The 17,381-nt window shown below is 41.1% G+C and overlaps 2 protein-coding genes across 4 annotated transcripts; one reads left to right on the forward strand and one right to left on the reverse strand.

Annotated features, from left to right (window-relative positions):
• Positions 1-1,524: 1,524 nt before the first annotated feature.
• On the forward strand, positions 1,525-14,848 carry LOC110860681 (transcription factor cwo). Of its 3 annotated transcripts, none has more exons than XM_022109773.2 (8): positions 1,525-1,704; positions 2,938-3,817; positions 10,574-10,646; positions 10,723-10,912; positions 10,998-11,275; positions 11,405-11,585; positions 11,720-12,056; positions 12,148-14,848. In XM_022109773.2, the coding sequence occupies exons 2-8, from the start codon at positions 3,582-3,584 to the stop codon at positions 14,120-14,122; spliced, it is 3,270 nt and encodes a 1,089-aa protein (XP_021965465.1). In that variant the 5' UTR covers positions 1,525-1,704; positions 2,938-3,581; the 3' UTR covers positions 14,123-14,848. The 3 variants fall into 3 exon arrangements, with proteins under 3 accessions (XP_021965465.1, XP_035716427.1, XP_035716428.1); XM_035860534.1 differs by having other exon boundaries at positions 2,938-3,808; XM_035860535.1 differs by lacking the exons at positions 1,525-1,704; positions 2,938-3,817 and adding an exon at positions 10,036-10,202.
• On the reverse strand, positions 14,809-17,367 carry LOC110860511 (CDK5 regulatory subunit-associated protein 3). The gene is made up of 7 exons (XM_022109566.2): positions 17,215-17,367; positions 16,891-17,080; positions 16,237-16,803; positions 15,961-16,158; positions 15,661-15,863; positions 15,406-15,596; positions 14,809-15,315 (listed from the first exon to the last, which is right to left on the reverse strand). The coding sequence occupies exons 1-7, from the start codon at positions 17,221-17,223 to the stop codon at positions 15,081-15,083; spliced, it is 1,593 nt and encodes a 530-aa protein (XP_021965258.1). The 5' UTR covers positions 17,224-17,367; the 3' UTR covers positions 14,809-15,080.
• Positions 17,368-17,381: the final 14 nt, after the last annotated feature.

Below are 17,381 nucleotides of genomic sequence, written 5' to 3' on the forward strand. Positions count from 1 at the left end.
CATTTGCGTAACTTTTCCAACTTACGTGTCCTGAGAATTTTAGCGAATTTGCAATAACACGCGGATGGTACTGATAGGACGCTCCAGAATAAAAATGTACCTAAGTCTGGGTCTCACCGTAGGATTTCCATTGCTGCCTCAATTAAGTAAAAACACGAGTTGCATTTATGAGAACTGAAGAAGAAAAGTCCTTCCCAAGCCACCCGACTTGTTTGGCCATGTATCTCTCACCATGCAAAAATGTGCATTACATCCACACGTACGTACATAAGTGTAGATAGAAAACAATGGACATACCTCAAGTAAATATGTTGTAGTTGTGGGATAAAGGTTACGAGATGCATGTACCAGTTAAAGTTTAATGGTGTTGTTTTCTCATGATGAGAACAAGACGTTGGATACCAGACGATAGAAAAAGGGGAGGAAAAGGGTTGGATGAAATTAATCCATTCACTGGATTGATTCTTATCTTCGTCTCGTAATACTGAATATTACTCATCATTCGAGACTGAGTGGTAGCATTTGTATGCATGAAGAGGCACGATTTCTTTACTGGTTGCATACGAAAGAAGAAGGCGTGAACCAGGATACACATCCAGCAGCATAGCGAAAAAGAAAAATAACAAGTGAGCTCGACCTGACTGGATAAATACTGCATGTTGACTAATAAATAATAAAATAACGTGTGTCAAGAAAGCCGTTTCGTACACGTGACTACATCATCATTGGGTTAGTGGTATGGTGGTCATAATAATAGCACCATATCCGAACTATTCCATATAAGTGTGTACCTATCGTAACTTTGTGTAATGGTGGGTTTTTGGCGTGGCTTAATGGACCACACACACCACTGCCATTCCTTTCCCCAATCGACTATCTATGCATATCGCCACCCTATCGCTCCGGTGAATCTCGGACCACCACGTTCCGCACGGCACAAGTGGGACTCGACCCAGTTAACGAAATGCAATTGCAAAAAACCAAATACGTTTCCTAGTCATGCATAATAATATCCAGAAGTGGAAGAAAGAAAATAAAAGAATTTGAAAATATGTCGCACAGCTTTCTCCCCACTTTCACCGAGAAAGCGAGAGAATCAGATATGAGTCTAATTTATGAGACTACTTTCTCTTCATTAGACCCGCACAGGCACCCAACTTCCGACCCCACGTTGAACTGAAACCTTTTATAACGTGCCTTCTTGCCCCCCATTGTTGTTCTTACTTATTTTATTTTTGCCTCACTTTCACTGTGCAAAACTTGGTGCAAAACTTGGTGAATCGATTGATTACCAGACGAAGCACGTGCAGCCGAAGCTAAGTACATGGACGAGAGAATGCGGATCACGATATGATGCGCGTGTGGTTATGTTGCGTTTATAAACGTGCAGGATAAACGTGTAGGATATACATAGCCATGTAATAAGAACAAGTCGGGAGCGCAGTTTCCTCGTGTAGCTAGCTTTACTGGAGGAGAATATATACATGCATATCGCTAAAAATCCACATCGCTGCTTTCCATCCATTCTCCACTGGTTCGCCGAGTTAGCAAAACTGCACGGTTTTCTGCTCCTCAGTCTCAAAGTGACTGTGCTCGACACATCAACACACCGGGTTTCGTTTCGGGCTGTGCTGCTCTTGCCAAAATTGGAAACACGTCGTCATCGTGGTCGTCTCATCGTGTCCTGGAGGAAGACGAGAAAAGGTCAGTTATACAACACCTTCATGACTTTGTAATCTGTTGTGCTCTCATTCCTCCCTCATTAACGAGGCTGCCCGAGTCAAATCAAAACATTGATAATTAAGGTTTTGACGTTGCCCAGTTTATTTTAACGTCTTAATTCGTACACCTTTCTCCCTCCGAGAATGAATGGCGATATGAATTAGTAGCAGGAAGAAGACTTGTTTTTTTTGTCGTATCGCCCCCACGCAATTATTATCCTCGGCTTAATAAAGATGAGTCATTACTAGCATAAAAAACAAGTTTTGTAACACTGAAAAAATTGCTAAGACAAGAAAAAAATTCAATTTTCTCAATCACTTCGATTCTCATAATGCTTCTGCAGTAGCGTGTTCCTCATTCTACATTTATTACGAGTGCCGGCATGCATCCAGTAATAAATATAGTAAGAAACCTTCCCGTTTCAAAAAGTTGCATCATAACAAGATCATATCATCATCATCATCATAAAAAGTAACTCGAACTTATATAACTTGATAAAACTGAGTGCGGTTTCACGCAAAGCCAAAATAGATAAAACTTTGAGCTCGCATTACATCCATGCTCGGCTGCTGCTGCTGGTCTCATCAGTATCCGTGTGCACTGCACTTTTATATTTTTTATATGGTAATCACGTTATGTTGGTGCTACCACCTCCGTGTAATTTATTTCATTCCACGTTCCCCACCATGCCTCGTATGCCTCCTCGGCCTCGTGTGAAATATATATCAATTTGATTTCATTTGCTGTACTGCAGCCAAGTGGTGGGTGATAATAAATAACAAGTATTCGAGTCAAGTGCGTATCAAGTATGTCAGTCAGCCTGCCTGGTGGATGGATATGAGTTGATGTCGCAATCGGGGCTGGTTGGGATAGGTCGGGCTCGAGCTGCATGGGCTGGGTTTTAGCTTACTTTCTCTCTCTCTCTCTCCCCGTCGTCATCATCCTGAGCACGACGACGGCTAGTGCACCAGCTCATACTTCACTTTCTCCCCCAACTAAATAAACTAAACTATGTAACTCACCTGGTTGGCTTATTTCATGCGAGGATGAAAGTGCATATGGCAACGACTGCCCCCTCCGGGTTCTCAAAAATATGAGTTTTTTCTTCTTCTTCTGTGCAAACAACTTTGTTGCTTCCTTTTCTTCTTGTGTGCTTTTCATCTTTTTCTTCTTTTTTAGACTTTACTTATTTTTCGTGCTTTCTTTCTCTTACAGAACGACGTAAAACTTCTGGCTCTCGTCGTATCCACCTTATTCCTTATATTCGAACAAAGGAAGGAGAATGAGGATGCACAATAAGTGAGATGAAGAAGAGAGGAGAGAAAAGGAAGAGAAAGTTATCTAACAGTTGTTCAACCTGAAGAAGAAGGAGGAGGAGGAAAACTCTTATGATGATTATGAGTGAGGAGGAGAAACTTGTAAATATCAAAACATGACATGACACCACAATTAAGGAAAGTTCGCAAGTAACGAGTCGGATATTTACTTATATACACTGCTCCTCGTTGTGTAAGTTAAGTTCAGTTCAGTTAGTCGGGCTGTTTGCCCATTACGTAACAGCGTTTCGGAGACAGAGCGAGAGAGCGAGAGCGACGGCGAAAAGGACGCGATAACATAACCTCAAAGTCAAACAAACAAAACACAGTTGTCTTCATATTATTCTCCGAGTTTGTGAACGACTAAACCTGCTCCTAATTAAGGACTTATATATGACAGTAATTATTTCCAGTGCTGTGAACAAACAAGTAAATTAGAAGAGTTATAACTGCATAGATAGGCGACTGACTTTTGTTTCGTAATAATATTTCATTTCGTGGTGAAATTGAGACACGAAATCGTCCTTGAGATAGTTTAAAATAATGTCTGAAATGGACGCCCCGAAAATGGAGCAACAATCATTTTGGGATGATTCTTCCCGATCCACGGGGACGGGGAGCAATAGTCATTTATTAGAACACGCCATTAATCTTGGACATCACAGCCATCACGGCGGCGGCAGCATTCATCATCACAGTTCGTCGTCTTCTGGAGGCTCTATCATATCTGGATCCTTATCCTCTGTCACGACCGGAAGTGGACACAATCAGTATGAAAGGTTTGCTTACTTCTTTTGTGTAACGCACAGATAAGTAATTAGGTTTACAACCGATACGTGTACCTATTTATTTTTGGAATTTACACGTTATCATCGTAACTCACGTGAAGAGAGAGAACTGATCACCATTCATCTGCACCTATGTACCTTAATTTCAATGAGACACAAATTGACGCATGACTCGATATTCGTACAAGGCGAACTTGACAAGTACTCGGTTAACTACATAATCGACCAGCTACTCTCGTTCATACATGCGGCGTGCCAACAGGCAGAATTATTTGCTCGTTATCATCCGTACATCGTGTTAATTATCAGAAAAAGAAGATATAATTATTATAGAACGATGTTAAATGTATGAAATTCTTGCCGTCTGCATAACACAAAACAATCAATGCGCGTAAGTACATTGTATTTTGCTCGACTGGGTATCACATGCATCCCGTGTGCAAATAGTGTGCAAATACTGCAATCAATATTTATTTCTCCTCTTCCCCACACAATTAACGGTCGCTTATTAAATCTAGATAGAAATACAGAGAACACTTGACGTTCGAAAGTGCATAGGGCTTTATTACCTGCCTCGGCCAAAGTTAGGAGGATAACCGGGTACATGTTACGTTATTGACGAGCATGCATTTTTCAAAGGGTGGTTGGTGATCAAATCGATAATGTATGTTTTCCAATAATCGAGCAAAGTTGCACCAAGGACAATGATATGATGTTCCTCCTTCCTTATAAATAAAAGAACAAAATATGCAAGCCTACGTGTCCAATAGAGCGAGTTTTTGGTCGGTCGGTCCGTGTTGTTACATATGAACTCGGATCATCAACATTTAGGTTATCTAGCTAGATATCTATGTGATACTTTACAAGTTCGCAAAAATTCTCGGCACTCGGCCAGCATTTTTTCGCCAGCTTTAAAAAAGTGAAATCAAACGAGCACTAGTCGACACCACGACCGCAGTTTTCTTTCGATCGCGTGTTTCTCGGCTTCTTGGATGCCCGTAAAGTTTTGGCTGGCTGGCTGTTTGTTTCTCATTTCATTGCCTTCACTTCATCCCCGACCTAACAAATATGTTTAGTTTTTACGACCACCGGGTGCAATTTGCAGAGAGATGGGTGTCTGCCGTCTGCTTTTTTCACTTCACTCAAAAAAACACATTTTGAATTTAAGAACGCAGCCCTGTCTGCGGCCGAGCCGAATTTTTGGCAGCAGCAGCGTCGTGTCATATTATATTTTCACTGGTAAAGTCGAAGGACTTCATCATTCATTACGCTTCAAGAAGGAAAAGGAGGTGAACGTTATGGTGTGTGTGTGATGTTACATGCACTCGCGTTGGGAGGATGTGGCAAGTGCATACATATTTTAAAAGAGGAATGGTTAGGGTTTAGCATGCATTTTTGCAAGGATTTCATTTTGGCAGGGAATCTACATACACACCATGTCACGCCACACACCGCATTATTATTCGCCTACAGAAAATTAGTAGTAGCTTATTCCACCGAGAAGAAGGAGGAGGAGGAGGAGGAAGGCCGGCTAGACTGCTGCTACTGCACTAAATTATTTTGACTTTGAGTCAAATAAATGCAATTATCAAATCACATATGTAACATAAGTAATGTTGCAAAAAGTGTGCAAAAATATGTCACACTAGGGCAGACTTAATAATAATAAATAAATCCAATCCACGCCGTCACCAATTATATATTTGAGGTCAGGATACGCGATGATGACACAACAGTATCCGTCCAGACATTCTAAACACAATCTTTTTGTATCCTCTCATCGTCATGCTTTTCTCATCAGCTTACCAATTTATTTGCAAATTTTATGCTTTCATTCTGCGAAATGTCGCTGCTACATGCAAAATCTTACGACACGCATTTCAACTCCGGGAAAGATGAGCGAATACATTATTTCTGTCCCACAAACGTAACATATTCATTTCGTGTTATGAAAGAGAGACGTTATGAGAGAACAACAAAGTACGTATAATCGAGGAGACCACATTATTACTACCAACACACACTGCTTGCTAGATATGTATGTCTGTGTGTGTGTGCGAGTCTGTAAAAATCGCGAGTTAAATTTAGCCAATTTGCTCTGCTTGCTTTTTTACACCCTCCACCCTGCACGGACTGTGTTAAGAGAGGCATAGAAAAACAAATAAATGTCACATTTGTCTTCCTGCATTGATTCGATGTGTCGAGATAAGCGCTCCACCACTAGAAAATCACTATTTTACGGAAGCATCATCCCATATGGCGTCCGTCTCGGCGTCGCAGTACTTATGCAGCAGCCCGTCGTTTGCGTTATGTTATGCAAATGAAGGGTCATTGCATTTTTAACCAAACGCGAGTAATGTAATGTTTCTTCTGCTCCTACCTCAAATTTTAATGGAACTTGTGCAACGTAAAATTTATTGAATGCAGTGCAAAATCCTTGAACATGATCTCTCTCCTCCTCGAGATGCATAGCAAACATCCATTAAAATTGTAGTATGAAGTTGTAGTAGTAAAAAAAAAGTGCACACGTATTTTTAGCAGTTTGCAGTTTCGCACATATTTATCTCCGCTAAACTAAACGGAGGTGCTACAGACACTCAACTTGCAAATATTATTATTGCCATCTCGGAAAATAAATATGGATGTGCTGCTTGGGTTTGTTGGGTTCAGATATCATCCTCCGCGTTTTATTAGGCCTGGCACGACATGACTTTTACTGACGCAAGCAACCAAAAATTAACACATATTACCACCTATCAACTCTCCAAATGTATGTGTGTAGTGGTGATGATGAATGAAAACAAATTCAGGCAGACGAGTTAATTGAGTGGTAAACAATTTTATTGAATTATTCATACCCATATGTATTCATGTATGCAGGAGGACGGAGGGGGATATATGTGTGGTAAAATCAGACCATTTGATTTGAATATATGGAAATATGTCACGTTTCTGAAGAACAAAATTATTGCAAGAACATTATTCGAGGGGAGTTAATTATGATGCGGTGTAAAAATAAATGGGCCCGTCGTTAGTTTTAATTTGGAATTACGAACGGGACTTGTCGACAAGACATCGACGAAATAATTATGCCATGGATAAATTTAGACCACGACGATGACAAAGTACACGAAATTATCAATATCTCCGTGAAGGAACATTTAATACGACGCTTTCTTCTTCTGCATGACATGATTTTACTCATCCTCTCGCCGTTTAAAGACAAGGGTTAGCTAAACAGAGTGATGGTTTAGTCACTTATTATTTGCTTGCGAGTCAACTTTATACATTCGCCTCCTATGTCCACATTATCATACAGATTTGCAGCCATTTGAATAATTTAATACGAAATGAAGGCCATCCTTTTGGTGGTTTGGTTTGGTGTGGTGAATTCGTGGACACGTGAATTTTCCGTGCGCCAGCCAGCCATCCATGAAAATATAATGTTTTGCACCAGCACCACCAGCTTGTAACAATTTTCTTGTCTGGCTGTATATCTATCTAAATGGAGAAAATCAAGTCACCTAAAATATCGATTTTTTTGAATGTTCTACATATTTTATAAAATCAAAATCTGCCACTTGTGCTGTGTGAGAGGAGAGCAGATGTGAGGTGACACTGTTTTGTTTGCAACGCCTGGCTTTGCATGGCGTGGCAGTTTTTACGTGTTGTTTAATCGTACAATTAATGCAGAATTATTAGATCCTTTATCTCCCCACATATACAAATAACACACGTGTTTGAACTGACAACGTTCTATCCAACCCATCATCACGACCATCGTCATTTATTTGGCCACATGCATGCATTTGTGTAATCAGTAGTAGCGCAGCGAATAAAGAATTACAAGCAATCTGTCCAATCCAATCGTGGCGTGGTTACATATTTACATGGTCGGTGGCTTTATGTATTTACGTAGTAGGATTGCATACACAAACCGAAATGCTTTATGTGTTTAGTCGACTATTTTTAGGTACATTGTCAATTGTATGAAATATGTATGGATGAAGGTTCAAGTAGATATTATTTTAAATGAAAAAGTTTGTGTGTATATCATTTCCTACACTTATCAAGTTATTTTTTCTATGTAAAATTAATGATATAAAAATGCAGCCAGTTCAAGCATGACATGAGCATCGAGTTGTTTTTAACGTTACACATTTGAGCCGAAGCAGTTTTTACTAAAGTGAACTAAACTGGTGTGCAATATGTATGTCATGCACATGCCACCAGTTTTTTGAGTACATCAAATCATGAAGCCATCTTTTCTCAATATAATATTATGCAAACATACGTAAGTATAAGTCTGGATAAATACATACAAATAACTGGAGGGGTGATCGTGAACATGCTAAAAAATTAGCGACACACACACACATTTATAAATGTGTCTTCTTATGTAAATGATATCTCTTTGAAGCAACAGATAAGTAAATAAATTGGTCAAAAAACTAAATATAAGTCAGTATCGTCATGTGTTGAAACATGTGAATTGGTTGAGCGACGGGGTGGGTCCTTGTAGGTTATCTGCCTCCAACAACAAACTCGCCGTCTCAAATTTCTCCACTGCACACAACGCAGTTTTTTATTATTATTACACTACACACACAGAACGAAGTGTATGTGACAGTATCAATTTCTAGCTCAAAAGGTACCCGTCTCCCATTTCGTGAACTATGTTTAACTTTACTATACTTGACTTGGAGGAATGGAAGAAGGGAATTATTTTGAGAATGTCATGCATAAATTATTCATAAATACCTACACAATACATTTCCTGTCGTATCACGTGGTTAATTGGGATACAAATTGCGTCTGTATTTTTCCACTTTTTTTTTGAGAAGCCGCCTTGTTTCTCCCAGCAATTTATCATTTCTCGGAAAAAAAACTAATTACAAATGGGGCAGTCGGCGTGGCGTGGTGCGGTGCTTGGTTGGTGGTTTGGTTGAGTCCAATTAGCTTTCTCTTTGTGTATTGAAAATGAAAATGGAACCGAGTTCGCGTTTCTGCAACGAAATGTATTTCCAGCCGGGGTGGTGGATTGGGTTGAGTGGTGAAAGGAGAAAAAGTGGGAGATAGCTATCCCCATGTCCTTCTAGGAAAGTGAAAGGTTGGACAAAAGAAAATGATGCAAACTTATCCACGTAACGTATGCATGCCAAAAGTCCAATAATCAAGAATTTCTGGAGTGAGTTGCCTCGAATAATCGAGTGTAGACAAGAACACGTCCCATTTGCGACTACCCGTATTACATGCTGATTGTAAATTTACTGTGATCGAATTCTCGCTCGACACAAAGCAGGTCACGTATGTAGGCATCCGTACATATGCATGGAATTTAGATGGGCAAGGCATTTACAATCTCATCACAATATGTACGAGATGTGCGAGAAATGGGAAAAAGGTCACCTCTTTTGCCAACCAGACCCTATCCTACCTCTCACTAAATATATTAGATTATCCAATCGGCCAAGTAGGCAGAGCACGACGGGAGGACGAAGGAAGGAGAAAGTCACATGTACGAGCACCTGACTGCTCACTGCGACTCATCCATTATTCTCCGCTATGCAACTTCTCGGCACACGATTTCGCTATTTATAGGAAAATGGAACCTTATATATCATCATCACTATCCACTCCAGTCTACAATACGTCCAAGTCACCTTGGGCTCTCCTCTTTGCAACGTGACAAATGTTCAATCAATTGACAGTAGAAGAAAGAGGAGGGAGGGATCGTGAAGCAGGGTTAAAAACTTTCTCAAATTGAACACGAGCCGACAGGACGATAATTGAATTTATGTAAAGTCAAAGGAACAACGTGGCGTGACCTAGTTCGTTTCATGTGATTTTTTCCACCTGTAAAAATACTCTGTATTATGTGACTTTCGTCTTCTTCCAGCACCTACGTAAAGGAATCAATTTTTTTCTTTCATAGCTGGATGGAGAAGAATATAGACCGTGATTCATCCCATGCCCCACACACGTTGCAGCATGTTTTTCTCTGTTCAACTGTAGAACTGCTCGTTCGTTCGTATAAAGGAAGAATTAGGCGAGGGAAAGGTCAACCTTTTCATTAATCCTCCTACACATTCCTTCTCCTTCCTTCCTTCCTTTCTCCCTTCCTTCTCATGTCCAAGCCAACTTTCTCCACAACCAACCAGCCCACCACCAACCAACTCTCGTCAGCAGACAGACAGAAGTAGTGGCAAGAAAGAGCAGAAAACTAGGCACGAGACAAGAATCGATCGCATTCACTTTACTTTCACCAACAACTAGTGGAGGCAGAACCAGGCCAGCAGAGAGTTGTCTCTTGTATGCCTACTGCCTCGGGTTATTTGCGAATTCTGCTGCTCCGACATGGAACCACTTACACTATGTACGTATACTTGTTCGTACGTCTACTTTCACCCACCACCAACATGTCCCATTTCGCCGGACTGGCAAACAATTTTTACCAGGAAGCACGTGAGCTTTTTCAAATATAGGTCAAGATAAATGACACACGACGGCTGCTTGACGCTTTTTGCACCACCACTTACTGTACACACGATACACATGCTTTCCCCTTTGTATATACGTCTGGGATTTGAGACTAAGCAGCGTTTACGGCCAGACAGTTGCACAATTCGTTCATGTTTGCTTCTCTGTGTCGAGGGAGAGACTAGGAAAATAAAATAATTTAATGCACCCAGAAATGAAAACCAATTTTGCTCCGAGCTAAATTTATGTCTCGTTCATTCCACACAGGAATCTCAACTTTGCCACTGGTGGAGCCGTCGAGGAGAATGAGTACGGCTTTCCGAAGAAAAAGACTGTTCGTGTAAGCACTTCCTCACCAGCGAAAAAATGAAATCTAATTACCAGGACGCGTTTTTATGTAACTGTTTTCTTAACAGGATCCCCTTTCCCACCGGATAATTGAAAAGCGGCGTCGCGACCGCATGAATAACTGTCTGGCCGACTTGGCCCGTCTCCTCCCTCCGTCCTCCCTCCGAAAAGGGAGGGGACGCATTGAAAAGACGGAAATTGTGGAGCTCGCCATAAAACATTTACGGCATTTGCAAACTCACTTGTGTCCATCGGGAGGTTCGTTTTTTGGCCTGATTTTCACTTTCACTATTATTTCCAATGGCAGAAATCCAAAAATATTTTCATTTTTTTTTCTTTACAGACAAATGTGAATTCAACTATATTGTGAAGGGGTCTCGATCCGAGGGTTTTACGAGGCCACCGCTTTTTCCAGTCACGTCATCAGGAGGAGGAGGCGGACCCACGGCTACATTCCCGTCTACGCCAGAAGAACATTTTCGACTTGGATTTCACGAGTGCATGAGCGAAACTATGCACTTTCTTGTCGAAGATGAAGGCATGTACCCTGGGGATTCACTCTGTGTACGAATACTCAAACATTTGGGAGCACACTCTGAAAACTTGATGAGAGAGCATTTCGTAAGAAAAAAACTTCTTCTTCTTTTCGTGATGAGTTACATATTTGTTGAGGGATTTTTTTTCTTCTTATTATTAACTTTCGTACTAATTAGTCCCTCCATTCTTTTTTCTTCGTCTGTTAACTAACAGGGCAAAGAGGGGAAGCTCCGGTTCCTGACTGAAATCAAAAAAGAGGAGACTGACGAAAGTCCTTCCGCTAATAAGCAAAAGCTGTGTGACAGTGATTGCAATAATGGGAATTCGAGTTCGTCCGGGTATGCGGCCAATGGGTCGTCAATTTCGTCGGGAAGTGAAGGAAATAGAGGTCAAGGTAAGCATGATAATCACAGCGGCGTCAGTCATCACCATAAAAAAAATGGGAGAGATCCTTTCTCTCGGTTGACTTATTTATGTATGTACCGACCGTGGCGTGACAGGACTCTGTGATTTTGGTTGAATTTACAGATGCCGAAAGCCCAGAATCATTCCCACCAGTTCAAACTGGTCCTGGTGGTAACATTGGAAGTGGTGGTTGTGGCGGCAGTACTATTACTACGACTACTACGACGACGGATGGAGGGTCCTATTTCTTGCCACCATCTGAACGAACCGCAGCCATCAATATCGATTACGAGGGAGAAAATAGTTGCTGCTCGACCCAGCTTTCACTCGACATTTCGGACGTTTTATCCGTAGAAAGTAAGAGTACGACGAGGAAGAATGGTGCAAGTGGTAGTCCTGCGAGCAACAAACCACCCATTCCGACTGCCATCAGTTGTACCAGTTCACCCATGACGAGCAGGTTCGTTTGGTTCGTGGTTGATTCCACGATTAGCTTTCTCTTAGAGAGGAAATGAGAATGTGGGATGATGAGATTTCAATTATTTTCATAGTTCCACGGCCCAGTCGAATTGGCGGTCAGCGGATGAAGGGCATGAAACTGGTTCCGCGTCTCGTTACAAATTCAAAAATAATATCAAACAACGCTTCGTTGCTGATCATCTTGTCCCAGGACGGACGGCGAACAACTCGGGCGGGGAGGAGGACGTGGAGGCGGTCATGACTCGAAGTGAAAACAAACTTTCCAACAAACACAAAGATGATGATGAAGAACATCAATCAAATACTGGTGCAAGAACCGATTTCTTGGATGATGAGGAGGAAGGTCGGATGAAAGTAGGACGGAACAACAGTTCCTCCTCTCCGACTCCTCCAGGAGGAGAGGAAGAAGGGGAAGAAGAATTGATGTTGGAAGAAGATTGCGGTTCAAACAAAAGTTATGAAAGGCGACGGAGGAGGAGGACGAGTACTTCTGACAGTTGTTCTTCTTCCAACAGGACAATCTCTATTGAAAACATGAACGGCGTTGTTGCCTCTGATTTGACATCAAAGGTGGTGATGGCGACATCAACAACGACATCTCAAGGTAACAGTCCTCCTCCCGACTCGGCAGAACAGCATGATGCGAATGGTGGTAAACGGTTGTCTGGAGAAAGTGCTGCTCCTGTTGCTGTGAACGTGATCAAAGTGGAAAATCCAGCTCGATCTGCAGCTCCATCATCGTCATCAGCACCTCTAAACCCAATCCCTACTGCTGAGCCTGGTTTATTGGGTGAAAGTGAAAATTGTGGTGGGCGAGTGCCTGCTTTCGCCCTGCATGAGAAAGGTCTCTACTATATTCCCCTCATGATTGACAAGGCCATGTTGTCGCCATACCTCGACCACGCTCCCATTCCACCCCCACCACTTCACCCCGTCACCATTAACGTCTGCTTTCTCCTCTCGTCGCCCTCATCACAACCAGATAAAGTGGTTGGCAAGCCGGCCCCCCAATTTTTGAAGAATTCTCTGACCACGTCACCCCCAACATCCGTTCCGATGACTAGTCCTCCTCCGGGAGCGGGATTCGTCCACATTCCTCCTCCACAAACTATCATTCCACACCCATTGCTGGTCACCCCAGCCTCTCAGAAAGGGGCGAGCTTAGTAAAATGTGTCCCCATGTCCGTAAATAAACCTAGTCCGAAAGAACAGACAAATTTTTCCAGTAGATATTCCTCATCTCAACAGCAGCAGCAGCAACAGCATCAATCATCCCGACAACAAGGCTCTCCTGTCCCCTATCGATACCCCATTACAGGACCCATCCAGCAAATAAGTTCGTCATCGAGCTTGCCCTCCTCACACATTATGAGTCACCATCCTCAGAAAGATGTCTTTTCTGGGCAGTACTACCCGGTCGGGTACTACGCAGAGTCGTCTCATCCTGGTCATATCGTCCCTCATCAGCAGCCACCATCTTCCACCTCCTCCTCCTCCCAACTTGTACAACACGGCGGAGGGTACTCAAGTTCCAGCAACTCATCCAGCAGCTCAAATCATGGAAGACAAACTAATAATACTGGGAGGAAGAGATCAATCGCGAATATTTCACCCATCTCGAGTTCGAGCAGTTTGGGGTATCATTCTTCCTTCCATGATAACAAGTACTCCCCCGATCCCTTTCCTACTGCGTACAACCACAATTTGCATCACTACAATGCGTCCCCTTCGTCAACCAGTGGTGCTCATCATTCGCAGCAGAGTAGCATTCACCACGGAGTCAGTATTAGCTCATCCAATAGACAGCAGCATCATGCTCTCATGGGTCTGCACCCTCACATCCTGAGTACCGGGGGATATGGGGGGACTTTGGCGACGAACCATCTCATCATGCCAGGCGGAGGAAGCAACTGCATCGACCTGGAGAGGAGGAGAAGTTGCAGTCCGAACAAAAGGGTGAAACGAAGCAGGGGAGATGTGGACGATATTTTAAAAATGAAGCAGCCACACCCAATCATCCCATTATTGCCGGCGCATGATAACTGACTCATTTGTGAAGACACGCCAAGACCATGAAAACTGTAATCATCTCATAATTCGGATCACAGTCCGATCGCTCAGATTTTCTTGTACATCTTAATTTCCCCTTTTCTATCATTCAGCGAGTACTACAAAAAGATCTCTTTTTCGTTTTTAAAATAGTTGACGTTCTTTAAATATAAAAATTTAGGTAGTGTAATTAATTAGCTGTTAGTATTTACATCACAAAAATATTTATGCACACACGCTTGTGATATTGAATTCAGATAATCATCCAAAAGTACAATATACAACTTCTGCTGCCACTGACACGAGTAGTTACATACATAAATATAAAACTTATATATGGGTAACTAATAGTCAAAGTAAATTGCTACATAATGTAAAAGAGGATACCTAGTGATACAATACGATTACCGTCGTTTTGCACACAATTATGTTGTTTCTTGTACTAATTAATGAACCACAATTAAAGTGGAATCACGAAGAACGCCAAACAATGTACGAGTATGTATATCCCTGTCAAAAATATTAGCATTTAGTAGGTGGATACAGTAACCTAGATGTACCTGAATGGTGAACGAACGAACTTCCTACATATTTATATTAATTGTTGACTGTTAAATAATAATAATCATAATGGAGAAAATAATTATTTGAAGCACTTGATTTGATAAAAACTCGGATAAAAGTTTAATAAATATTATTGTGACCATTTATTGGACATACTTATATCAATTGTTGGGAATTAATTTAAACCATCTACATACTTACAAGCACCGTGATTTGATTTACAAGAAAATAGATTTGGCTTTAGTAAAATAGAATTTGATTGTTGGATCATAATAGAAAGGCATGAAAAATTGGAGTCAACTTATTAACCTATGAATCATCATTAATATCTTTGCGTCTTATGCATACGTACATTATTTACATGTTACCGCTAGGAAGACTTATTAAATGTTTAAACACCTCCCGTTATATAAACTTGCCGATTGTTATACTTGAGGGAAATTTCTTTGGCCAGTTCATTTTGCAGCTCTCTTGTCTGCTTTGTCAAACTTTGAATTTTGGGTTTCACTTGCTCAACCTCTGTAGCGAGTTGAGCACACTTTGTAAGTGCAGCTTCAGCAGCGTAGTCTAACTTTGTCGCAAGGGTCAAGTTTTGTAACAAAGAGTCAGAAAGTCGAACAATGTACCTGACAAATGCAAAAAATTGAGGTCACTTATTTGTAATAATTTAAAAAATCGTGTTTTCTATACATGCGATGTGATTTTGCAATGGGTACCTTTTAGATTCACGAACAAGGAGCAACTGCTTTATTTTCGTTTCATTAAACATTGCCAAAACTTGGGTCGTGTGGGTCAGATACTTCCCAACTTCTTCAGCACTCATAGACTCTCGTTGTGCACTTAGCATGACCTCGTTTGGATTTTCGTTCCTGATTTCTTCCAACCTTTGCCCCAGGAAGCCTTCTATCTGTGTGACAATAATAACCCACAAATAAATCTCAATTTTATTATGACGAGTAGTGTAAACTAACCTCTACTAATTCATCAATGAAGAAATTTCTAGTTTCTGGATTCTCCAGAATTGACAAGGCATCCTCACCTCGTGCAGTACCACCTTCGAGTCCATCCTCCTCTAAAACTATCCCTGCCGTTTCAACCAAGTCGATAGAAAAATCTATTTGGTCAGTTGAACCAGCGTCGTCCTCCGTGGTAATGCCACCCCAGTCGATTTCACCTGACATGTAGAGAGAATGAATTATCAGGATATTATATTGGATATATATCATCATTTATTATATTATAAATATTGCGGCTCGTTAAATATTAATTACCAGTTTCTAACTCTTCGCCCCCTACAGATAAGTCCAACCCGTCGAAATCGATAGCTCCCCCATCCAAGTCCAAATCTAACTGCGCACCTGCCTCGCCATCATCATCTACTTCGTCAAAGACAAAGTTGACTGAAGGATATTCTATTTTCAGAGGTTGTTCTCCGTGCTTGAACTCGTACGTTGTGACATTTCCTTTTTCTGAAATAGAACAATTATTATCTCTTAAATCCAGGGAATCGCATTAATTACGATATGTAAATTGAGTCATCTTCTTACCCACAACCGTTCGAAGTATGGAGCAGCAATCCTTCTCTTGCTCGGGACTCAGACCAATTGTAGATTTAAGAAATCGAATATAAAAGTTGGCTGCACCTTTCAAATCCTCGGATTTTTTTGTTATTCTTTTGAAAATATCTGGCAATTCGTCATTCATCAACTTCACCAACTGATTTCCTACAAAGGCTGCAGAAGGAGGTTTTCTCTGTTTTGGATTCTTGGCATCGAAATTTTCAAAATGCAACCCCAACTGGGTGCAAGTATGGACAAACTTTTCCCTATATTCTTGCGCCTGTTTACGACAAGACGCGTCCTTCTTTTGACACTCGACCTGTAACTGGTCCCCCTTTGTAACTATCCGCTTCAGCGCAGGGATTTCATATGTAACATTCCTCGATAGAATGGATGCTCCCTCACTCATGTACAAGTTATCCTTTTGATACGATTTCAAAATATCTTGCCAATCTTTCATCCGTTGCGATCCGTACATTCCAAATATGTTTTTTGTGTCGGCCTCTGTTTCTTTTAAAACAGCAACAATTTTGACGCAGTGAAAGTAATTGAGTGCTGAAAATTGAAAGAGAAAGCTAACTTAATTTAACGTTTCATACGAATTAATTCGGTTTAAAGATTTATCTTAATCTACACACTTACGATTAGCACCCACCAATATTTTACCAATCGTAGCATTCTCTGGCATATCCTTAATCGCTGCATTAATCTTTTGACGCACTAAGGCAATTTTTTCCGGCCAATCTTTCGTACAGTGGTGTCTACTTATCAACCAGTCGCAGAGCTTATTAGCGTGGATGTCGATTGGAATGTTCTGGATGTCTACTTTTGCCTGTAACACATTAATAAAACATGATGACGTTTAAACAATTTTGACCAGCACACTTTTCTAAATGTTTTCAAATAAAAATAAAATATTTCGAAATCGAAACCAAAATAAAATAAACTCGATATGTATTTTATTACCTGATTCATCTTGCTGTCAGTTTTATTACACGGCGATTTTGTCAATATTTACTTTCACCTTTGTAAACCGGAAATTACGCTGCACTTTATTTTGCAAATATTTCGCAGATTCGGACCATATTGAGCAGCAGGATCAACTGGTAGACATTTCGTCATTTGGTTTGCCG

This window comes from Folsomia candida, unplaced genomic scaffold, assembly GCF_002217175.1.
Source record: "Folsomia candida strain VU population unplaced genomic scaffold, ASM221717v1 Fcan01_Sc033, whole genome shotgun sequence".
NCBI lineage: Eukaryota > Metazoa > Arthropoda > Collembola > Entomobryomorpha > Isotomidae > Folsomia > Folsomia candida.

What these genes read in the sequence shown, in the direction of transcription:
- LOC110860681 (XM_022109773.2), top strand. Translation starts at nt 3,582, where the DNA reads ATGTCTGAAATGGACGCCCCGAAAATGGAGCAACAATCATTTTGGGAT. An exon ending in CGAAGAAAAAGACTGTTCGT is followed by an intron (nt 10,647 to 10,722) that starts GTAAGCACTTCC and finishes TTTTCTTAACAG; the next exon opens with GATCCCCTTTCCCACCGGAT. An exon ending in ACTTGATGAGAGAGCATTTC is followed by an intron (nt 11,276 to 11,404) that starts GTAAGAAAAAAA and finishes GTTAACTAACAG; the next exon opens with GGCAAAGAGGGGAAGCTCCG.
- LOC110860511 (XM_022109566.2), bottom strand. An exon ending in CATACTTCGAACGGTTGTGG is followed by an intron (nt 16,159 to 16,236) that starts GTAAGAAGATGA and finishes GTTCTATTTCAG; the next exon opens with AAAAAGGAAATGTCACAACG. An exon ending in TCATTGATGAATTAGTAGAG is followed by an intron (nt 15,597 to 15,660) that starts GTTAGTTTACAC and finishes ATTGTCACACAG; the next exon opens with ATAGAAGGCTTCCTGGGGCA.